Source organism: Dermacentor andersoni, chromosome 3 (assembly GCF_023375885.2).
Source record: "Dermacentor andersoni chromosome 3, qqDerAnde1_hic_scaffold, whole genome shotgun sequence".
Taxonomy (NCBI): Eukaryota; Metazoa; Arthropoda; class Arachnida; order Ixodida; family Ixodidae; genus Dermacentor; species Dermacentor andersoni.
The window spans coordinates 8033300-8053897 of record NC_092816.1 but is presented as its reverse complement, the minus strand read 5'-3'; the positions used below and the strand labels follow the sequence as shown (position 1 = coordinate 8053897).

General features: G+C 43.6%; 1 protein-coding gene across 3 annotated transcripts in view; it reads left to right on the top strand.

The window, feature by feature from the left end:
- The window catches only part of mTor (serine/threonine-protein kinase Tor), a 388261-nt gene extending 367663 nt beyond the window's left edge, over positions 1–20598 (top strand). For 2 of the 3 annotated variants that reach the window (XM_072287059.1, XM_072287057.1), the window contains 5 exons: positions 7054–7119; positions 9567–9641; positions 12748–12825; positions 17173–17278; positions 20399–20598. In XM_072287059.1, coding sequence (XP_072143160.1) covers positions 7054–7119; positions 9567–9641; positions 12748–12825; positions 17173–17278; positions 20399–20414 — 341 coding nt within the window. In that variant the 3' untranslated portion in view covers positions 20415–20598. Of the gene's footprint in view, positions 1–7053; positions 7154–9566; positions 9642–12747; positions 12826–17172; positions 17279–20398 lie in introns of those variants that run through there. The other variant, XM_072287058.1, reaches the window with a different exon arrangement.

The window sequence follows — 20598 nt, the reverse complement described above, 5'->3', positions numbered from 1 at the left end:
GCGGCACTGACAAGATAGCCAAAAATTTTACGACCTCCAAAGCGGCACTTGGATGAGTTTAATTGCAGGCTGGCTGGTCAGAAAACAGCAAGAATAGCCAATAGACGCATTAGAAGACCCATGAAAGTTGGTTAAAAGATTATGACCTCGTCTAGATAACACAGACATATGAGCCATTTATAGCTGCGAAGTAAGGAGTCCATCATTCTTTCAAAGGTTGCCAGGGCATTACAAAGGCCAAACGGCATGACCTTGGAATTGGTAGAGGCCATCAGATATTACGAAGGCAGTTTTTTCACGGTTTATACCATCTACCGACATTTGCCAATAGCCTGATCGGAGGTCTATTGATGAAAAGTACTTGACTGAAACAGTCAAAGGCATCATCAATATGCAGCAAGAGGTAGACATCCTTGCGCGTGATTTTGTTGGCGTGTCTGTAATCCACACAAAAGTACCAACTGCCATCCTTCTTCTTGACAAGGACTGACAGGGGATGCCCATGGACTGCAAGATGGCTTGATAACGCCTTTAGTCAACATCTTATCGACTTGTTGTATCACTTGTCATTCAGCATGTGAAACGCTACAGCCAGCAGCGTATCAGATTCGTGCCTCTGGTGGAAATACGATGAGTGACCACCGATGTCTGGACTAAAAGGCAGCCGTCCAGGTAAAAAATGTCGCAGTAAGTTTCCAAGGTCAGCAGCTTGTATCAGAAGATCAGGTGCAATCATCTTGTCAATTTCGTCTGTGAGAGTCGGTAAATCGGAGGTTCCGATAGCGGGCGGCGGAATTTAGGCGTCAAGAGCCGATATCTCGCAATCACTCACATGCGAGATGTCACCCAAAAACATGCCTCTGCGAAGATTTTGAGTAGAGCAGTTAAAAGTAAGGAGAGGAAGCAAAGTCTGATTGCCTGTACAGTAAAACCTCATTAAACCGTACCCACTTAAACCGTAGTTTAGTTCTAAAAGTAGTAAAGTCAAATCCCCGACTCAGCGGCCATTGAACATAATGTGTTTTGTATCCGCATAAACCGTACCAGCTTATTGCGTACGCATCGGTTAAAACGTAGCGTTTCCACTTTTCGTCGCGCAAACGCGGCAGTGCTTCGTCTCCATCAAGTGGCCCGGCAGAACAAGCCTCAAAGATCGGAACGGCCTCCAAGCGCCCTGCGCATTTGCACGTGAAGCCACATCAACATCAACATCATTTCGGCGCCATGCCAGAGAGACGCCAGAGAGCATTGTGGCGTCGTGCAAGCCAGGACTCGCGTCATGCTGAAGCTTGGATTTAAAAAAAAGACGCCGAGTGCTCAGCATAGAAGAAAAATTAGACATCGTCTGTGCTATGGAACATGACACAAAGAAGTCGGCGCTGGCACGCGACAGGGATTTGCTGTTGACTACGGTGTGTGACATTTGGAATGCGAAGAAGTTGCTTGGCAGCGCAAAGAGATGTCAGCAACAATGTTTGACTTTTCGCCATCGTTGCCTCTGTTGTTGCCGAAGTGTCTACTAGCGACAGTGATGAGGACGGCACGGGAAGCAACAGCACAGGCGATTTAGGCCTGATAGTGGCAGAAGCTGTGCGTTACGCCAGCCTCATGAATGCAATCGTCGCGACGAGAACAGCACCCGGCAATGAAAAAGGCTCCCCTGGACTTCTGCAGCACTACTGCGTGCGTGCACGGAGAATACGTAACACCAACGAGGAATTGCCATGCCAGTGTTTGCTGAGAAGAGGCAGCTGGCTGAAAAGCTGGCATGCAGCTTCAGTAAGTTTGAGGCCGCTGTCGTCGTGCTAGGCCGCCATGGCATCAAACAAAAATAACACTTTTGTCGCGTGAAGTGAATAAATACTGCATGTTTTTTTTTTCCTTTCATCGCGTTCTCTCCGAGTTCTGTTTTCGACAGGTAAGTGGGCGATCTCATGCTAATTCGGTTAAACAGTATGACCGTTTAGTACATACTTTTTCCGAGCTCCGGCCAACTACGGTTTAACGAGGTTCCATTGTAGTAGGGAGCACGTTATGGGAAATGGTTAAATTTCAAGCAGTGTGTCAGCAGTGGGACATAGTACGTAGACGCTGTCAGGAACAGATGGGAACGAAAGTAGAGTGACGTACGTAGTGGCTTTAGGCAACAGGCAGATGTCTTCGCCATGGTTGTGTGACTGATGGACTATAGCAGCCGTGAGGCAGTTCAAGTTGAATGACACTAGATGCGCAATCAAAGAGGGCTGAATGGGATGATAAAAAGCCGAAGTCAAGTATAACTTTGTAAAGCATTGTTCCAAAACGGCAAACAAAACAGTCGTTAGGCGCCCCATGATGCCAATGCGAGTGGTGCACATACTAAGCATGGTAGGTGTTCCTCTGTCGGTGACGCGGAGGGTGCATGATACAGCGGGTGTGAGAACTTTGTTCAGGCATCAGCACAATTTGGCACTCATCACGGATGTGCGCACCAATGTCAATGACTGCTGGGACACTGATGCCATTGACTAAACCGTCCATCAAGTTCTTTTTTGTCAGTAAAGAGATCGGAGGGTATTGTAGTTAAGTCATCAATGCAGCGTCACCTCCGGGAGCTGCATTGCTTAGTTTTCCAGAGACAGGTGCCGGGGCTGCATCAGGGACGGTGGCCGATGAGCCTGCGGTGGTAGGGACAATGGTTGACCAGCTTGTGGTGAACGAGACTGGTGGTGTCGGAATGACGACGAGGGACTGTTCCAAGGTGCATGAGCGTCATTGTTTGGCTGTTGCGGTGCCAATGGAGGCTGGCAACGATGCTCGCTCTTTTTTGGGTGATAACTGATGAATGGCAGTCACAGAGGGGAGGAGACAGTACGGTTGTCACAATGGTGAGCAACATGACCAATATGCTGGCAGGCAAAGCAGATTGGCCGATAGTCTGCGGTTTGCCACTCTGCTGGATTTCGGTAGCATGCAGGATACCGCGGACCAGTCGATAGACCTGGAGCATGAGACAGCTGTGAAGTGGCAACGCCACATACAAGAGAACTCCAAGATTAGCGAGTTCTTCACGGACTATTGCCTGTACAAATGGTACTGTAGGCAAGTTGTTCGGTTCACTGGGGCGGGAAAAAGGGCTGCAGGAGCCATGGCTTCAAGTTCTCGCCACACTATCCGTGTTAGGTCATCTGATGATGATGGTCGCTGCACTCCCAGCCAGTCATCACAATAGGATGTTGCAGCTGTGTTCGACAGACATGCGAATGGCGTTGCAATGCAGTTTGGCTCTTGTGCTGCTCAAAGCGTTGACACTCTTTTATGATGTCCTGTACAGTTTCACAATTTTTGCACATGAGCAGGTTGAAAGCATCGTCAGTGATCCCCTTCAGTACAGGCCCAACCTTGTCCGACTCGGCCATATTGCTGTCAGCCTTACGGCACAGAGCTAGCACGTCCTGGATGTAAGAGACGTATGATTCCGTGGACGTCTGGGCGTAGGTCACTAGTTCTTTCTTAGTGGTGTTCCTCCACCCAGCGGGACGGCCAAACAAGTCCCTCAGCTTCCGTTTGCATGTGTCCCAGTCGTTAAGCTATTCCTCGTGGTTGTCATACCACAGCTTTGCCGTGCCTTGTAGGTAGAAGACCAAGTTAGCCAACATAATCATCAGATCCCATTTGTTGTGGGCACTTATACGCTCATACATGGTGATCCAGTCTTCCACGTCGAGGTGGTCGGTGCCACAGAACATTCCTGGATCCCGCGGCTGAGCCAGCATAACTGTCGGGGTTGTAGGCGTTGATGTGGGCCGTGCCATGTCGGGTTTTGTTTCGTCCAGCTTGTTGTCCAGTCCAAGGTGACGACCACTGCGGAGTTCCATTGTTTCTCGTGGATACCCCACACCTCTCACCAATTCATTACATTGCAGAAGTCACATATAAAGATGTATATACCATATTTACTAGAGAGACAATGATACATAAACAAGATGGCTGTTGAGACCAATTGCACTTCTACGTGTCAAATCATCTTCTTCTGACTGGTGCCACTCTTTGTTTTGCTGTAACAATATTGTCTTCTATAAGCATATTTTGAAACTAAGACAAAAGAAATGCAGCAGAACCCATCTCTCAAGAATTACATAGCGACACAACTTATTGCCACCATTGAAACAAGTTATGTATGAGGTGTGTACTGCAGTGAGACTCCTCTTTCGTGGTTCCCTAAGAACACTCGGTGACATCTAGCGCCACTGCCACAAAGCCTGCGCGTGGCCTCCAAAACGCAAACAGATGGGTAGGTGGGCTAGTTGGTAATGCATTATAATAAAAACTTAGAGCGCTAAAAGCACAATAGACGTAGAAGAAGAAACACACACCACACGCACTCTTCACAACTGATGTTTGATGCACGTATGAAAAAATAGATATGTAGAAAAGGGACGCTTCGTGCATGTCAAGACGAGGTACAAAAAGCAGCATACATCCAAAATGCATTGCACACCAATGCATACGAACACTGAGAAACGCGTCATGCAGCAACTGGGTTCCTTTCTCGCACTTCTTTCTGGACATGCTGCTCCATCTAATGGCACTGAAGCCTGTGTGTGGCCTCCGAGACGAGAAGCGTGGTGCACCGGTGCCTGGGAATGCTGAGAATTGTTCCCTAGCTTACCGCACACTCAGTGGGCCTTACTCAGTGACTCAAACTGGCGAGAAGTTCATTAAAGAGCAGTGCATGCCCAGTGCATTCATGGCCCAGCTCGCTAAAATGTGGGCGTGAAAGGTGTTCTTTGAAAGCTGTACCTACCCAGTGCATTTGTGGCATAGCCTGCTAATGTGCCGGATTGCTGTCCTTGAGGAACCTTTGTAACATGGGTTCGATTCCGCTGAGCATCAGAGAAATTAAAGAGATCTTCTTTGTGACCCAAGTTGTCATCAAAGAGGTTCCCTGAGGACCAGCACGGACCAAGTGGCGCATACCCAGTGCTGCAAGTCGGCATCGAGTGTTTCTTTGAACAGTGGTACCTACCCAGTGCTGCATCTTACAGTAACTGATGTCGGCATGAAAGTTCATTGAAGAGCAGCACGTATATAATATATATATATATATAATACTCTGTGACCCAAGTTGGTCTGATGGTTGGTTTCGAGCCCTGTTATCTCAGCACAGCAGCACACTGTGCTACCCATTTGACCACGAACTACCCAGTTACTCAGGTAGGTAAGAAAACGATTAGATGCAAACATATATAGAAAACACAGACGGACGGACGGATAGATAGATAGCCGGATAGATAGATAGGTTAGTGCGTGAAATACCCTATAAATGCTAACTCATTAAATATTGAATAGTTCGAGGTTGCTGGTACTTGACAAGATAAATAGCCAGAGTATTAAACAGATGACATGGATGGAGATGCACATCTACCTGGAACTGGCCGCACCTTCCACTATCGCATGTCCCACACACTGTGCACTTCCAGTGACGGAACCAGTCACCGTGAGTCGTGCAAGCCTGCAAGCAGAACACTCCTGTCTGCTACTGCAAGCTTGCCTACTCTACAGTGCCACGACCAGCTGTTTGTTGGGCACGCAACAATAGATTCCATGAAACAGTTTTCATTGTTATGCAAAATAAGCCTTACAGCACACATATAATACACACCATACATTATGCCTTAAGGAAGGTATTAATCGTAACAGTAATTTTTTTTTAATGTAGTGCAATATTTTTGCACTATGTATAGCCACCTTAAGACAGGTTTCTTGCTTTCCTTCTTTTTTTTTTTTTGTCAGTAGAATATTTTAATTTTTACATTGACAAAGTGATGTCTTATGACTGGTTTCGTTAAATACTTGCATCAAAAAGTGATCCTGAGACTCATTTGCAAAAGGTGGAGAGGATGCCTGACAATTGCAAAATATAATAAATCTTGGTGCAACTGCTGTTTGAGAAGTACCGTTTGTCGGTGAAATTATGCGATTTTTCTTGTAAGCAATGCTTTGGTTATGAAGTAGCAAATGAATTAATTCACGGGCAAAATTTAAAATTTGCATTCAACTATACTGCCCCTTGGTCAATGCAAAATCTTGAGAATGAGCTGTTAGGTCATTCTTCAGTTTCAAAGCTGTGTAGACTATAGTTTACACACTATGGGGGTTCTCACACCCATGCTCTTGGGACAAAGGAACGACAACACAGTAGTGCAAACAATCACAAGGGCATTTATTGCACCTTTCATAGATCAATGCCTGCTAGTCGAGTTGCTATCCCCAGAACATGCCGATGGGCGCGCGACAAATGTAGAAGTCCGACTCACCGCGACCGGATAGCAAGCGAATATGTTCACCCCATGCTGGATCCCAACGCCTGCTCACGTGTACGGTCACGCGAACGGTGGCGTGTTTGAAGGCGGCCACGCGAGACGTTCTCGCAGAAGCATGGATCGGCGCACGTGTGGGACGTCCGCAACGTTCGCCAGTCCGCCACTCAAGCCCCAGAGCCTTTTCTTTCCCGCGCCTAAGTAACCCCTCGGCGGCATTAGCAGCGCAACACTCGCGCCATCTCTCGTACTGCGCCTCAACCACTCCGACCGCCGCGGGCGCCAGGCCACGCGAGCCGTGCGGGAAAACCAACATATCAGGGGACGCGTGAGAGTCGCGCATCCCCACAACACTCAACAAATTGTTTCGGGGCTGAATCATAAGATTGTGTCTATGACCACAATAACCGTTGTTTTATGAAAGGTAGATTGAAAACATAAGATTTGTTGGCCTGATAATGCTAAAATTTATAAAGTTAACACTTGAAAAAAAAAAAGATATAGACAGTAAGTGGAGAGCACCATGCTATGCAATCATGCTGCGAGAGTGCAAAATAGAGCGGGAATTATGCAATTATTTCTGGCGGAGCATAGCAGACAATAAAAGCAAGTCCTCAGTTGATGTCACCCGAGCACTCTTCGCAGGGCCACCATCAATCACTCATGAGGTCATTTTAGCTAACATGCTGACAGCTAGCTTTGGGGTTTGAATGTCACCAAGAAGCATCCTTGTTCTTTTTTTTTTTTTCAGCACAGCCAAAAGTGAAGCACTCTAAAACAAGAGGTGGTTCTGCCCCCTGCAGCCATGACCAAGGAGGTAATTTAAGGAGACATGGCCAAGCTAGTTCACAGTGTGTGATGTTCCTGTGCCTCTCAGCATGAAATTAAGGACACTTGGATGTACTGTATATAGCACAAACCTCTTTCTTATTTTACTTTAGGCATGTGTGAGTATGCTGTCTTTGGATTAGATAAATGCCTGGCTCCAACAAGGCACTATTTGTCAAGTACAATTTACTCCTATTAATTGTGCATCAATGGGAAATGTAAAATTGATTAGGGCTATCCCATGTTAAAACTTGAGCTTTCTTTATCTAAATGCATGGGATCGGAGAAGCCATTTTTCTCGGCAACCACTGCACCAATTTCAATTATTTCTTATTTAGGACTTCCATATTTTTGAATTCCTGAAAATTGTAAACGGTTGAAAACTTGGATATAAAGTTTACAACTCTAACTTGGCAATGAAGAATGATGTCACAATTCTGTGAACTGCACCTAATAATACATCTAAAAAAGGACAAAATTGTGTTATGCACAGCGCCGAAATATGCCACTAATTTGCAAGTGAGAGTTTCACAAAGCCCTCATAAACATTGTAACAATTTCATCCGAGCTCAGAATTCATAAATCAAATTTCTCCGCATTAGATGCTTTAGTGGGTGCAGTGTATAGAAATGTGATAAGTTTTTGTTGCACGGTTACAAATTTTTAAGCTTTGTGCTTCAATTTTTATTGAACTTTCAGATCTTATGCAAACTATGCAAATAAAAAAAAAACTTTCAGGGCATAGATCAAAATTTTGCTTCCTAGAGTTAAATGCAGCAAAATTTAATTCAAATCAGTCTAGTGATTGTCTGACAAAAGCATTTTTGCATTTTGCATTTATATTTCAATAGGGAAGTTGGAGTTGGAACTGAGCTAGAGATTTGTTTACCTTGCATGCAGCATATTTTCAAAGCTTTGAATATGCGCATGCAAAAGTCCCTAGGTTATAAAGGAGGTCATAAAGCGAGAAGTGGTCAATGCCAAGTGGTAGTGGTATGTATCACATGTGACTGTTCTACTGAAAATATTGCCATGTTACAATGCCTCTATGCACCAGCAAAAGCAGCAGTCTCAAATATAAACATTGTCGTTTAGTACTCTGTGCACTTTATATATGTTCAAAGCCAGCACTTTGTATTTTGTAAGACCCAAGTATGCGTGCCCAAAGCTATTGACGTTTCAGGGAAAGAGTGTGGCTGCTCGTTCTTGTGCAATAATCTAGACCAATATTTGACTAGGCTTACATATGAGAGCACTGCTACCTTAGTGTGTTGACATGTAGTTGCATAGCATTATTTAATATTTTGTCAGCTTAACCAGACTCTTGACTGGTTAACATCCCTGCCTTCCTTATATCCCTCTCTCACTCTCACTCTCTCTCGTCAGCTTTTTTCATTGTAAAAAGATCACACAAGACTGAGGTTGCTCTAAACACTGTTATCAGTCTTGATATGCTCCACAACTTATGTATTGACGCATTAGCAATTGGGTAATGTAATTAAAAGTTAGCTAACTACACTTCAATAATTATTTGTGCAAATTTAACAAGATACTCCCTACTAGCATGAACAATGCCCATCAATATACAGTGATTGCCATTTGTACCTACCCTTCTATTATTTTTAAATTCTAGGCAACAGTTAGTTGAGACAGCTGGTGCATATATGATATGCATGTAGTAAGCTCCAGAATATCTCATTGGCCAGTCAGCTCATCTAAAATTATTGAAGGCAACCAATTAATAAAGAGCTGATTCTGTCCAATGAGAGTTTACTGTGCTAGTTACCAGCTGCTAAGGTGACAGAGACATGGACTGGTTTTGCCACCTGTTGGCAACTGGAGAAAGGGTGGAGAGCTGCAGTGCCAGGAGGATTACGGCATGATTAAGGTGGTTGATTTGAAAATACTGGTTCATCTTTTCTCTCTCCCTTTTTTTCTTCTTTTTTTTTTAATGCTCAGGACATGACTGCTTCTTGACTTAATACTCAATTTGGTGCATAAAAAGTTAGCAGATGAAACGATATTTTGAAATCAACCGCCTTGTCGAAGGAGCAATCCTCCCAGCATCGCTGCTGTCCGCACTTTTCCAACAGGTGGGCGACATTAGTCTGTGCCTGTGCTTCCACGGCCTCAACAACTTATCTGATGGTGAGGGTACAGAAGGCAACTTGCATTTTTTTCTTTCTTGACTGACCAGATATGTAACACTAAACATACCAAGTGATACATAATGATCCACACCTTAAAATGCAGTATCGCTGCGAGCCAAAGTAAAGCAGCAGTAAGTGCACAATGTTTAAAGTTTTCGAAATTAAAGCAGTCATCGTTATACATCAATCGCTGTGGGTTCGCATTTCAGATAGATCTCTCTGCCAAACACTTTCTGTGGAATTTACTTTGCCACTCTATGGTAACAATGCTTATATTTTGTTTCAGATATCCTAGAAGCAGTGGACATTGGCTCCCAGCCAACTGCAAAGAAAGCAGTTGATGCCATTTCTGGAATCGGTGGTAAGGATGCATATTGGTCAAAGCGCATATGTAAATGTTATCGAAACATGACAAGAGATTTCAAAGAAATCTGGGTCATTAATGAGCTAGCACATAAAGGCAATTTTCAGTTAATTCATTATAAATAAAAGTCTTGGCCATATGCTGAAAACTAGATTGTGTTCAAAGGTGCTGCTCAGTTAAAGGAGCCCAAAGTACTTTTCTACCTAATCACAGAATGGCCTCACTATTAAAGGATGTCACCCTACAAATCTCCTTCCACAAGTTTTTTTCGAATTCTTCAGTATAGCGGAGTTGAGCGACTCTCTCCTTTCGTCTCCGCTAGCGTAGTGGAAGCTACACAGGGGATGAGGCAAGGCTCTGCCCAAAAGTTGAGCATTTCACCGGCGAGAGGGTTTGTAGTGCAACGAGTGCAGTCTCGACATCTACCGTATAAAACGGAATATAGGTCAACGACTGACCTTGACTGGACCAGACGAGAGCTCACAATGTGCTAGTGACTGCTACTATATAAGACTAAGAATGACTTTAGCTGTTCTTTTGTGGGAAAAGATTTCGACCTATATTCCAGTTTATATGGTACTCTAGCAGCACGCCACTGTTATCTCAGTGGCCACAAAGCTATGCACAGCTGTCGTGTGTAGATGGGCAATGCAAAAAATGAATGCCTTTTTAGTCTTGTTGAGATTGCAGATATATATTTTTTTTCATTTATTTACCTAAAAATTAACAATAATAGTATTGCTGAGAATGTTCTCGCAATCACGAAATCAGCCAAAGAGTGTTGGTGGGCTTTGCTGCTTGAGATGACAGGATTGTGAAGGCGAGAGCAAGCAATTTTTCACTTTTTGACACAAGATTGTAAATTCTTTGCTGCATGCAGTGCAATAATACAGTAGAACCTCATTGATATGATCCCATTGCGTACGATTTCCTAGTGCCAATGTTCATGATCGAGAATACAAAAAAAAAAAGGACCCAATATTGTTACCATTATTTTTTGCTGCTTTATATGTTATCAGAAAACACAGATCATTCGGCACCAACAATCAGTATGTAGACAAACTGTGATTATATGTTGTGTTTTCCAGCCACTAGATCCCATGTAAACAAGAAAAGGCGTGAGGTGTGCGAGATTGAGAACAGTAGCTACCCACTGTAGAAGCAGCCCTGCAGTACTTGCCCACTCATCTCACGTGAAAACACCAACGCGCACTCAATTTCCTATTCCAATACCAGCAGAGCTCCTCCTGTGTTGTCGCACGCCACATTCACAGCCATTGCCACCAGCTGTACTGCGATGAGCATCTTCACCTACCTGTTTCACAACATTTGGTGTACTGCGGTTGGAAGCGTACTGCATGCTTTTAATAGGTGATAACCAAAACGCGATGCCACTTCCTGCTGCAGGCATTGCGAAGTGAGTGCCATGTTTCGCTCTGGTGGCATTGTAGGTATCGTATTCCGGCATCGCCCACCAGCTCGATTTTGTTCTGGTTTAGAACACTATGCAATAGGAGAACAACCATATGCATCTCATGCCACAACAATTTTTGCCGAGTGGGCACGTCAAAACTTCCTGCCAAAAGCCAAAATGCTCCGCTCAAAGAAGCTGCTGGCCCAGGCCGAATTCGAGGAGTGCAAATGTAAGCTTGCCGAAGCCACAAAAACGACGTCAGAATATGCGTCTCAATTCTCACCTGCTCGGCGCTACAACACACATCTTGGGCCGCTTCAGCCCCACCAAGTCGGTGCATGTCAGCTTCTCATGCTACTGGTACATGGTACTGGTGAACATTTCACGATTCTCGCAATGCTTCACATTATGTAGATGTCAACTACAGTTGAGCCTGCCGCATTCTTTAGTGATATTGGGGTGTTTGTTTTACTGGTTGTTATGGTTTTTCTCGCATTTTTTTCCAGAACATATGAACTAGGTCCTACTGTATTTAGCTTAGATGTTCACAGGAGCCTCTTCGACAGATTGGAAACATTTTCTCGTGTTCAAAAAGTGTAAAGTGTTTAAGGCCCCCTTAACCTGTACGCTTGCCAGATCTGGCACTGGTGCTAAACAGTTGGGTTTCTAAGCATGTTTCTTTGCATAAAAGTGGTGATAGCCAAAACTTGTTCCACAATCAGCTGCTTTGCTTTCATTGACAATTTGTCACCATTTTGTCATGGTCACTATTCTAACTTCGCTAATTTTCGTATTTTTGTATTACTAGGAATGTTCAAGCAGTGAAATTTTCAAGTCAAATTTAATATCAATATTAACAAAAAAACTGGCCTGAAATATTGACTCGAATCCCCAAATATTTGTCAATTTTGACAAGAGTGGCAGAAAAAGGTAATACGGCTGCTATACAGGAAGCAAAGCTTGCTTTTGTTATTCAATATATGGAATGCTACTGCTGTCTGTGCAAGTCAACAGCTTGTGAATAAGAAACCAGCAAAAGGCCATTTTTTGTGGCATTGTATGACAATGACAGAAATTAAATGAAGGAAATAACAGTGAATAAATGCATGTGGAGAGTTCGGTTCCTTGTGTGCTGATGTGCAAACTTAAAGTGTCTGCTGGTGTGATTCAGTGATGGAACTAGGCATGCTGCCATAAATGGCATTGCTTAGCTAAGTGTTGCTACAGTGGTGGGGGTCTACCTAAGAAGCAAGGCCTAGTTTCTTAGATAAATTTACAGACAGTTTAAAAATGAAGAATAAACAGATGACTGCAAGATATTGATGAAGCAATTTGCTGCTGCACATTCTTGCTCAGCATTCCATATTTGTACGCGGAACTGTGCAGGACAATTGAAATCTACGCCTCTGCTACTGTACTGCAGTGAAGAACTGTGCATGTTGGTGCGCAGTTATGTGGGAAATGCCACTGGAACAAAAACTACACAAGGACGAGAAGTAAATGATAATGCTACTATATTCAGCTTTAACAAATATTGAAAAATATCTATTTTCTTTATTGAATATAATCAAATAAGGAACATTACTTTCAATTTGTGTTCGGATATTCAAATATTCAGACACCTTTAAATCATACTTTTTCGCGTCAAATAATGCAACCTTTACCTTCACTGTTCATTTGTTTTACCAGATGGTGAAGCTGGCCAGCCAGAGGCCCTGAACAAGAAGGCTTTGGCCATCATCAACAGGGTGCGAGATAAGCTCACAGGTATGCACAGAGTTTTTTTCCTTGCCTTACTTTTGGTTTCATTAACCAAAGCATTTCTGCTGCAGCTAATACTAGGTAACATTAATTGGCACAAAAATATCCTGTCTCTTTTATGCAAAATGCATTTAAAGTCAATTTGAGCAGGCAGGCAGGCAAGTGACACAAGGCAATGAAGACATGATGGCTGTGAACATCAGCAGGAAGCTTCATCTTAACTGGGATATCTGAGGAATGCAGGAGTGTTCTTATTAGGCAACCACAGCACAATTGTTGACAAAATCTATTGTTCTTGCAAGAATAGGCTGCAAAGCTTTTCTTTTTTTGACTGAAGAAGTTGCAATACTGGAAGTTTTTGAAATGTCTTGTTTACATCTCTGCACTTTGCAACAATTATAGATACAGTGAACTCTCATTAAGACTAACTCGGTTAAGCTGAATTCTCGCATATAACAATTAACATACGAACGATTATTTGGTTTTCCATAGACTTGAAGCAAAAAAATCCACTTAGGATGAGCCACCTCAGACATGCTCTTTAGTTAAGATGAACGTTTGGAGTGACTACCACCGCTACCGATCCTGGAGGCTAGGGTGCCTCGATGCGCCGCGCCTATGGGCAGCACGTTGTGGCACCCTACTGGAGGCCTGCAGGGCACATTGCCCGTGGACATATGCGAAAATGAGAAGAGGAAACAAAAAAAGACAGACGCGTTTCACTTCGCCCTAAAGGCAAAGCATTGATTGCAGTAGCAAATTGATAGATAGCTATATGAAGTTAGATAGTAGTTTTATTGGCTGTATAAACTTGTAAACATTTGCTTACTAACTAAGTTAACAAGCATGGTGTCAGTGTGCACAAGCAGACATGAACACATCACACTCAATGACCATGGGTGCTCGCTGTCAAAACGCTGGCGTGAGGAATCGTGGCAGCAGCAGCGAGAGAAGTGACCTTCGCGCTGTCTATCGCTTCAACATAAACTGAGTGGCGAGAATACAGCGCAAGCAAAGCTACGAGCCATCGACCCACCTAGACTGAGCCGCCAAAGCAGATCGCATTCAACATAAAGCCCACACGACCGCGCGCCGCTGTAGTACAGCACACCCCCTCCCTCCCCTCCCTGGTGTCATGCACGCAACGGAAGACAGTGCGCTCCCCTTCCCCCTTTCCTCCATGATGGTGAGCTGCCATCATCGGCTCACTGTCGCACGCTTTCACTCGCACACACAGTGTATGGCATGCGAGGACTGTGTTATCACGAGACAAACTCGGTATGTCCATTTCGCAAATGAAACCTGTGGCAACAGCCAGAGGAAGTCAACCCAGCGCTTCTCTGCTTACCTTCCTCCTCCGCGACGCTTCACCTCATTTCTCCTTCCCCACTTCGCTTAACGTCACCTAGACTTTCCTCTAGGTTGCATTGCTTTGCGGTGCACTCAGCTCGCTCCTTCGTACTTTTGCTAACTCGGAGCCTGCACTGATGACCTGTGAGGCGGCAGATGCCTGCTTTAACTCTCTAGTGAACCTTTTCCAGCAGCACGAAGGACAGAAGGATTTTTGAGCTCATTAGGTGAGATGACATGGTTTGTGGCTGCTTGCCAATTTGCACATAAGCACCAAACATCCATCACAGACTGGATGCAACCAAGCAGGATTACCACTTGAAAACAGTTTTCTATTAAATTCAGCTAAAGAAATGCTTTTATATCATTTCTTTCCCCTGTTTTAAGTCAACTTGATTTACCATTTTGAAGTAAGATATTTCGATGTACATGGTAATGTTGCCAATTGTTGTTCTGATTAGACAAACGTCTGATAAGACGAACAAACTTTTATGGTTTCTTTGAGTTCGTCTTAAAGGGAGTTTACTGTACTCGTACAGACCCTTTTTGTGGAGTAATATGCTCCAGAGGAAATGAGATGGCACTTTCAGCGGCACACTGCATGTTGCCTCATCCAAAAGCACACGAATGCAAAACCATTACTGCGTTCTATCCTGGGGCCGTATTCTGAAACGTTCGCATCCCGCAATAGTTTCGCTGCTGCAGTAGTGACGTTCAGTAAATCAAGTGACTGCTTACCTGTCACGTCAGCATGCACTACCAGCACGTGCTCTCAAATGCTTCATATCGCATGAGAGAGCGCACCATGCAAGTGCAGATCGGCTCGGGTGCATTGTTTTCGAGTGTAGTGGCCACAGTACGTGTTCTACGCACTGACTACAGTTGGGTGCAGCCGCTTTAGGTAAATTGAAAAAGGAAGTGTGAGATGTTTTAGTTTAAATGAACCAACAAATATTGCCGCAAAACAAAATGTATAAAATGCCACCAAAAAGACTACTATAAACTACCACCTCTCTTATCCCTACTACACTCCACCACCAACCGAACGCCAAAAGACGTGTGCATTTATTCAATATATGTCGAGAGCACTTATCGACACCATGACATTAAAGTGACGTAGGCCAGAACTACTAGATGGTGCTGTTTATTTTCCGCTTTCTTTAAAACAGCTAATCAGTGCGCCATTGGCGAAGGCGTGGCCAAGGCGATAGTTTCGCGTAAGGCAAACGTTTCAGAATACGGGCCCTGCTTCTGTGCAATCAGCTGTCAGAAATGCAACTGGGGGATCGCTAATGCATTTCCCTCCATTCATGCTGCAAAACATGGAACGGCAGAGGGAAGACATGCGCAGTAGCTGGCTGCTAAAATAGTGACTGAAATATTAAGAAATGGAATGAATCTGTGTGACCTAATTCAGGGACTGCTGCCTGTTTTCCCAACCCTTCGCGATGCACTGCTTTCGTCGAGAATTAAAAAGTTCACTCATCTACCAGCGTTGTATCTCTAACCTCTAAAGAAAACACCTCAACAAGAGTATCACTGATTACACATTGATCAAGGGTGTGGTGCCACCTCCTGACATAGTAAGTTTCTCATTGTGCATGAGCGTATCTGTCTGTGTATAACACATCCACCACAACTCACACTCAAGCTTGTGCCAACTCTATCATTCCTGTATCAAGATAAGTGAATCAGCGCACTCTTTTCAATAAAGTGCTGAAGCATGGGTGATGGACTAAACCGACAGCGCACGAATGTTCGAAGCTGAACACTTTGCAACGGTCCACAGAGTAAGCGAGTGACTATTAATAACATGTCTTCTGGGGGAACGCTCTGCATGAGGCTAGGGCTGAATGCAAGTTCCGGATCTAACGACACAGAGTCGTTCCGTAGTACTCCCCAAGCCGTAGCACGTGTAATTGCAGCTACATTGGGTTCGGGCGAATAAGGCAACCTGCGGCGTCAACTCTAACAATGTTTATTGTTAAGCAACACATGTAAACGGAAAGTCTACTTGGAAATAGTTAATAAATAGGCTTGCCTCGTTGTGCATGATAGTCGGGCAACAAGGTCACTTACGGGTTGGGGCTGGTATCCCCGAGTTCATCGTTCAGGTTCCAAGTTAGGGGTGCCAGAGAGAGAGCGTCTCTCCCGGTGATGCTCTTTTATACCTTTTTACCTTTGCAAGAGGAATGTCCTTTTTGTGCATTGAACGCCTTTTCTTTTCTTGCGAGTCAGGAAAAGGTGGCGGGGGCACAGAAGGATGCAAGCTTCTCTTTTTCCAAAGGCGCTCTATGAAACTTCTGGTGCAAGCATCATGTGCCAGTTTCTCATATTATTCCCTTGCGACTGCTAGCACTTTGAGATGATTCATTTTAAACAGCAGTGCCTCCGGGACCGGTTCACATTTTTTATCACATGGATACCTACAAAGTGTGTGAGGTCTGCCTATAATGTCACATTAATATGGACATCTCTCGTTACATGTCAAGATAATGAAAAAAGTGCAAGCGGTCAAAATGTGAATCTGTGGAGCTAATGTACCTTTACTTTGGGCCCCAAGAGTTCAATAGGTATTCAGCAGTGTTCAAACCATGAGGTGACATATTTTGAAAAATTGTCCAACTTAAAAGTCTTCTTTGTGCAGCATACAAAGTTGAGTACAAATCATGTGGAAGTCCCTGTGGTGACATAAAACAAGATGCTGGGGAAAATATGTACAGCCCAGAGCAAAAGTCTGTGGACCATGGCACGAGCGAAAAGTATAAATTTCTTGTAGTACAGAAGTGCAACTTTATTGTCTCAATGCATACTGTTGGTCAAAGACGTGCACGTAGACAAAATTGATTTCAACCTGCATGTCTTCGCTGCAAAAAAAAAAAAAAAAAGATTTTTCGGCGTTCATAGTCTTTTGCTCACGAGTGCACACACAGTAGGCAGCATGTGTGCTCATCCAACATATGCTTTTGTAGGAACTAACCAGCAACCTCCTTGCCATTTCAGGGAGAGATTTTGCGCCTGACGAGACCTTGGATGTTCCTGAACAAGTGGAACTCTTGATAAAGCAAGCAACTTCACATGAAAATCTGTGTCAGTGCTATATTGGATGGTAAGTGCTTCATTGTGTTAGCACAAAATTTCGTGGACATCTTTGACACTCTCTTCGAGCAGGCAGCCTGGATTAGCTTAATATTACGAACAATCTCGCCTAAGGACTGGTTTATAAGGGGTTTGAATCGGCATTTTCAGGTATTAGAATTTATTTCACAGGTTCACATTGAATCGTGACTTCTTTCACACAAGCATATATCTATGCTGTCTTCTGAATGAACTGTTACGCTAAATCATTAAGGTTGTCAACTGAAAATTATTGTAGTGTTATACGACTTGTAAGGTGTGTTCTTTTGACCAACAGGATTGTAGGTTTGAGTTCACACCGCAACCAAAACTGTTGTATCCTCTCCTTATATTAAAGTAAGACCAGCATTCTAAACTTAAAAATGACCCGTGTATGCAACATTTACATTGTGCGCCTGTTACAACTTCACTTTGAGCACAGTTTAGTTTGATGAGGTGTGACAGTCCTGTCATTGCTTCCGATCTTCTTGACAAAGATGGAAGTGCAGTTTTACATGACTGAAAGAACACAATGTGTACAGTTGATCCGGAATATATTGAACTTGAAGGGGATTGCAAAATAGTTCAAAATATCAGAAATGCCCATCTGAAGCTTGTACAAAATCTCTGCACATCGCCAACAGTTTCCCAAGATTGTTAAAGCGGGAATTTGCCGCCTCGTTTCTCCAAGGCCATGTTGAATGTGCAAAAAGTCAACTTTCCTTTGCACGCGAATTTCACAAGTCATTCGCACATTGGAGTGGTCTTTTATATCGCAACACTAACCTTAAGCCTGCGTCGCTTTGACGTGAGATCACAGTAAGCCTCACGTGCGTCCAAGTGCTTGTTGGACATTTTTATTCAAGATATGATAGAAATGGACGCAGCACTGTAGCAAGTCAGGCTTTGTGGATATATGCCATGCCACTATTAGCACAGTTGAACTGCAGGTTGAACGCGAATGTGCCCGGCTGCATTTCTGATACAATTTGTTGTTTAAACGGCTGATCGTCATACGTCAGTAACAAGTCAGCCAGGCAGTTGCATCATGTTTAGACTTTGGAAACTACTTCTGGTTGTAACCACTCATCCTCACTTCTTATCCACCCTAAGTCCGCCTGTCTCTTGCATGCTGCTCTGCACTCTAATGCCTGGCGGTTCTTTCATTCTCGACCCTCAAAAAAGTATCAAAAATGTCTGTCAACTTACACAAAAGCAAAGTCCATTCCCACTTACATGTTACTCTGCGAGCACAAATGAAATGCATTCAGTGCACACGTATCAAAAATGTCTGTCAACTTACACAAAAGCAAAATGTCTGTCAACTTACACAAAAGCAAAGTCCATTCCCACTTACATGTTACTCTGCGAGCACAAATGAAATGCATTCAGTGCACACTGTGGGCCCACGAATTGCACAGCAATGAGCCTTGTGCACCACTGCCGCGATGGCCTTTTCACAAAGTGGCTATGTGGTCTGCGGTGGTTTTCTTAAATTCAAATTGTAAAGATTCGTGGCAATGGAGGTTGGTTCGGTTTCACTTTGGTCGCTCGCAGAACCGTAAAGTTGCACAAGCTTGCCGTGACCCTGCAGATCGTCGAATTCTTGACAGGTGGCAAATCATGCCAAACCTGACAATGAAGCGAAGCGGACAGCACCTGCTCTTTCCTGCTGATGCCAGCAACGCGAGTCACGTGACGCGTGGTCCTTTTGTCTGTCGCAAAGTTTGGCCTTACAATAACCTACATGCCATAAAGTTGGTATAGCCCTTCTACTTTTTGAAGTAAAACTGAAAAGCAAAACTTCCTGTACAATAAATAAAAGATGGCTGCAAAACACAGGTCCACTGTTAAACTGAGAGCCTCGCTGATATTCATTAGAAAAGAGCGTCACTAATTCATTAGTTTCAGAGGAAAAAAAAGCACTTGATTCGATTCAACAGAAATTGTATTGATAAAAAAAATATCTTCCAGACCTTCATACACTAGAACTGAGCGGTAATCAGGGCTGGCATAACAATTTGGTGTTCCCTTTAATTAGAGTAGACCGTACTGTATATCTTGATTTCTATGTACCTAAGTTACTGATGCCTTGCTACATTCTTGTTATACAATGCTAGGAGACTCCTGAGCATATGCAGCATGATATTTTTAGCCCAAAATTTGTAAGCATTAAACTGTGCAAAAAATTTTCTGATGTTCAACATTCAATTTGATATTCACTTTCTTTTTTTCTTGACTTGATTCGAAATCTACTATTCAGTGTTCGCACACCCCTACAGAAAACCCATTCTACATTGCTCCTTTACCTGTAGTGCTGTATTGCACACCTCTGTGAAGGCTCAAGCTCACTCAAAAGGCTATGCACAGCTCAAGTTACCTGAATCACCATTGTACGAGGCTCCAAACAGTTTTGTACCAAACTGGTTACCGTACCATATGAGTGCATGCCAAGCCTGACTTCAGACATGCAGTGATGTTGACGTTGTTCTCCCGCTGTCGTGAATGTTTGCTGCAACCGATTCTGCATGGAACGGTCTGCTGAATCAGACATAAACGGTGCAAAGAATCGGGAATAGTTTATGCTGATGGCTTTTGGATGGAGCTATCATCAAAGGTGCACTCTCTTTGATGCTGCAGCGTCAAAAGGTTGCGCTGCTCTTATAAGAGTGTGAATTTTCCTGGTTAGTAACAGTATGTTAGTTAGGCATATTGATAGCCCATGAGAAAGATGAAATTTGTAGTTCTTGCTAATATATTCTTGTGGCTGCATTGCATTGGATTGTTGAGGTAAGCACAAGGATTGCTCTCTTTAACCTGCAGTGAAAGCATGTGTCAATGGAACATCTCTGCAGCACGAGCTCTTTGTATTAATGTTGTATTAAAGAAAACTGATGCTGGAAATAGTTTTGTCCAGCTTCTGCAGGGACGTTAGTGATTTTCCTTGGACATGCCAGTTATAATTTTTTTGCTAACAAAAAACCTGGGACAACATAATAATCTAGTCTGCAGAAGTTCACACATAAGTATTATTTGTTTCCTGGTGGTTCAGAAAATGAAAAGATCCCGGGCTGTCAAATTTGGTTTTAAGGTTGTTGTCATGTTGTTTCAGGTGCCCGTTTTGGTGAAACCAAAGGATAGGAAAAAGAAGATGCATCCACAAACACTGTGGGAGATCATGTTAGGTGATGCTGGAAGCGGATCCATTTGTTGTCGGATGGACTGTTTATCTTTGTGCAGCATCATGTAAATTGTCTTTCTCTCTCTCTGAAGCATCAAAGTTGCATATAAAGTGTGCATTGTTATCAACAA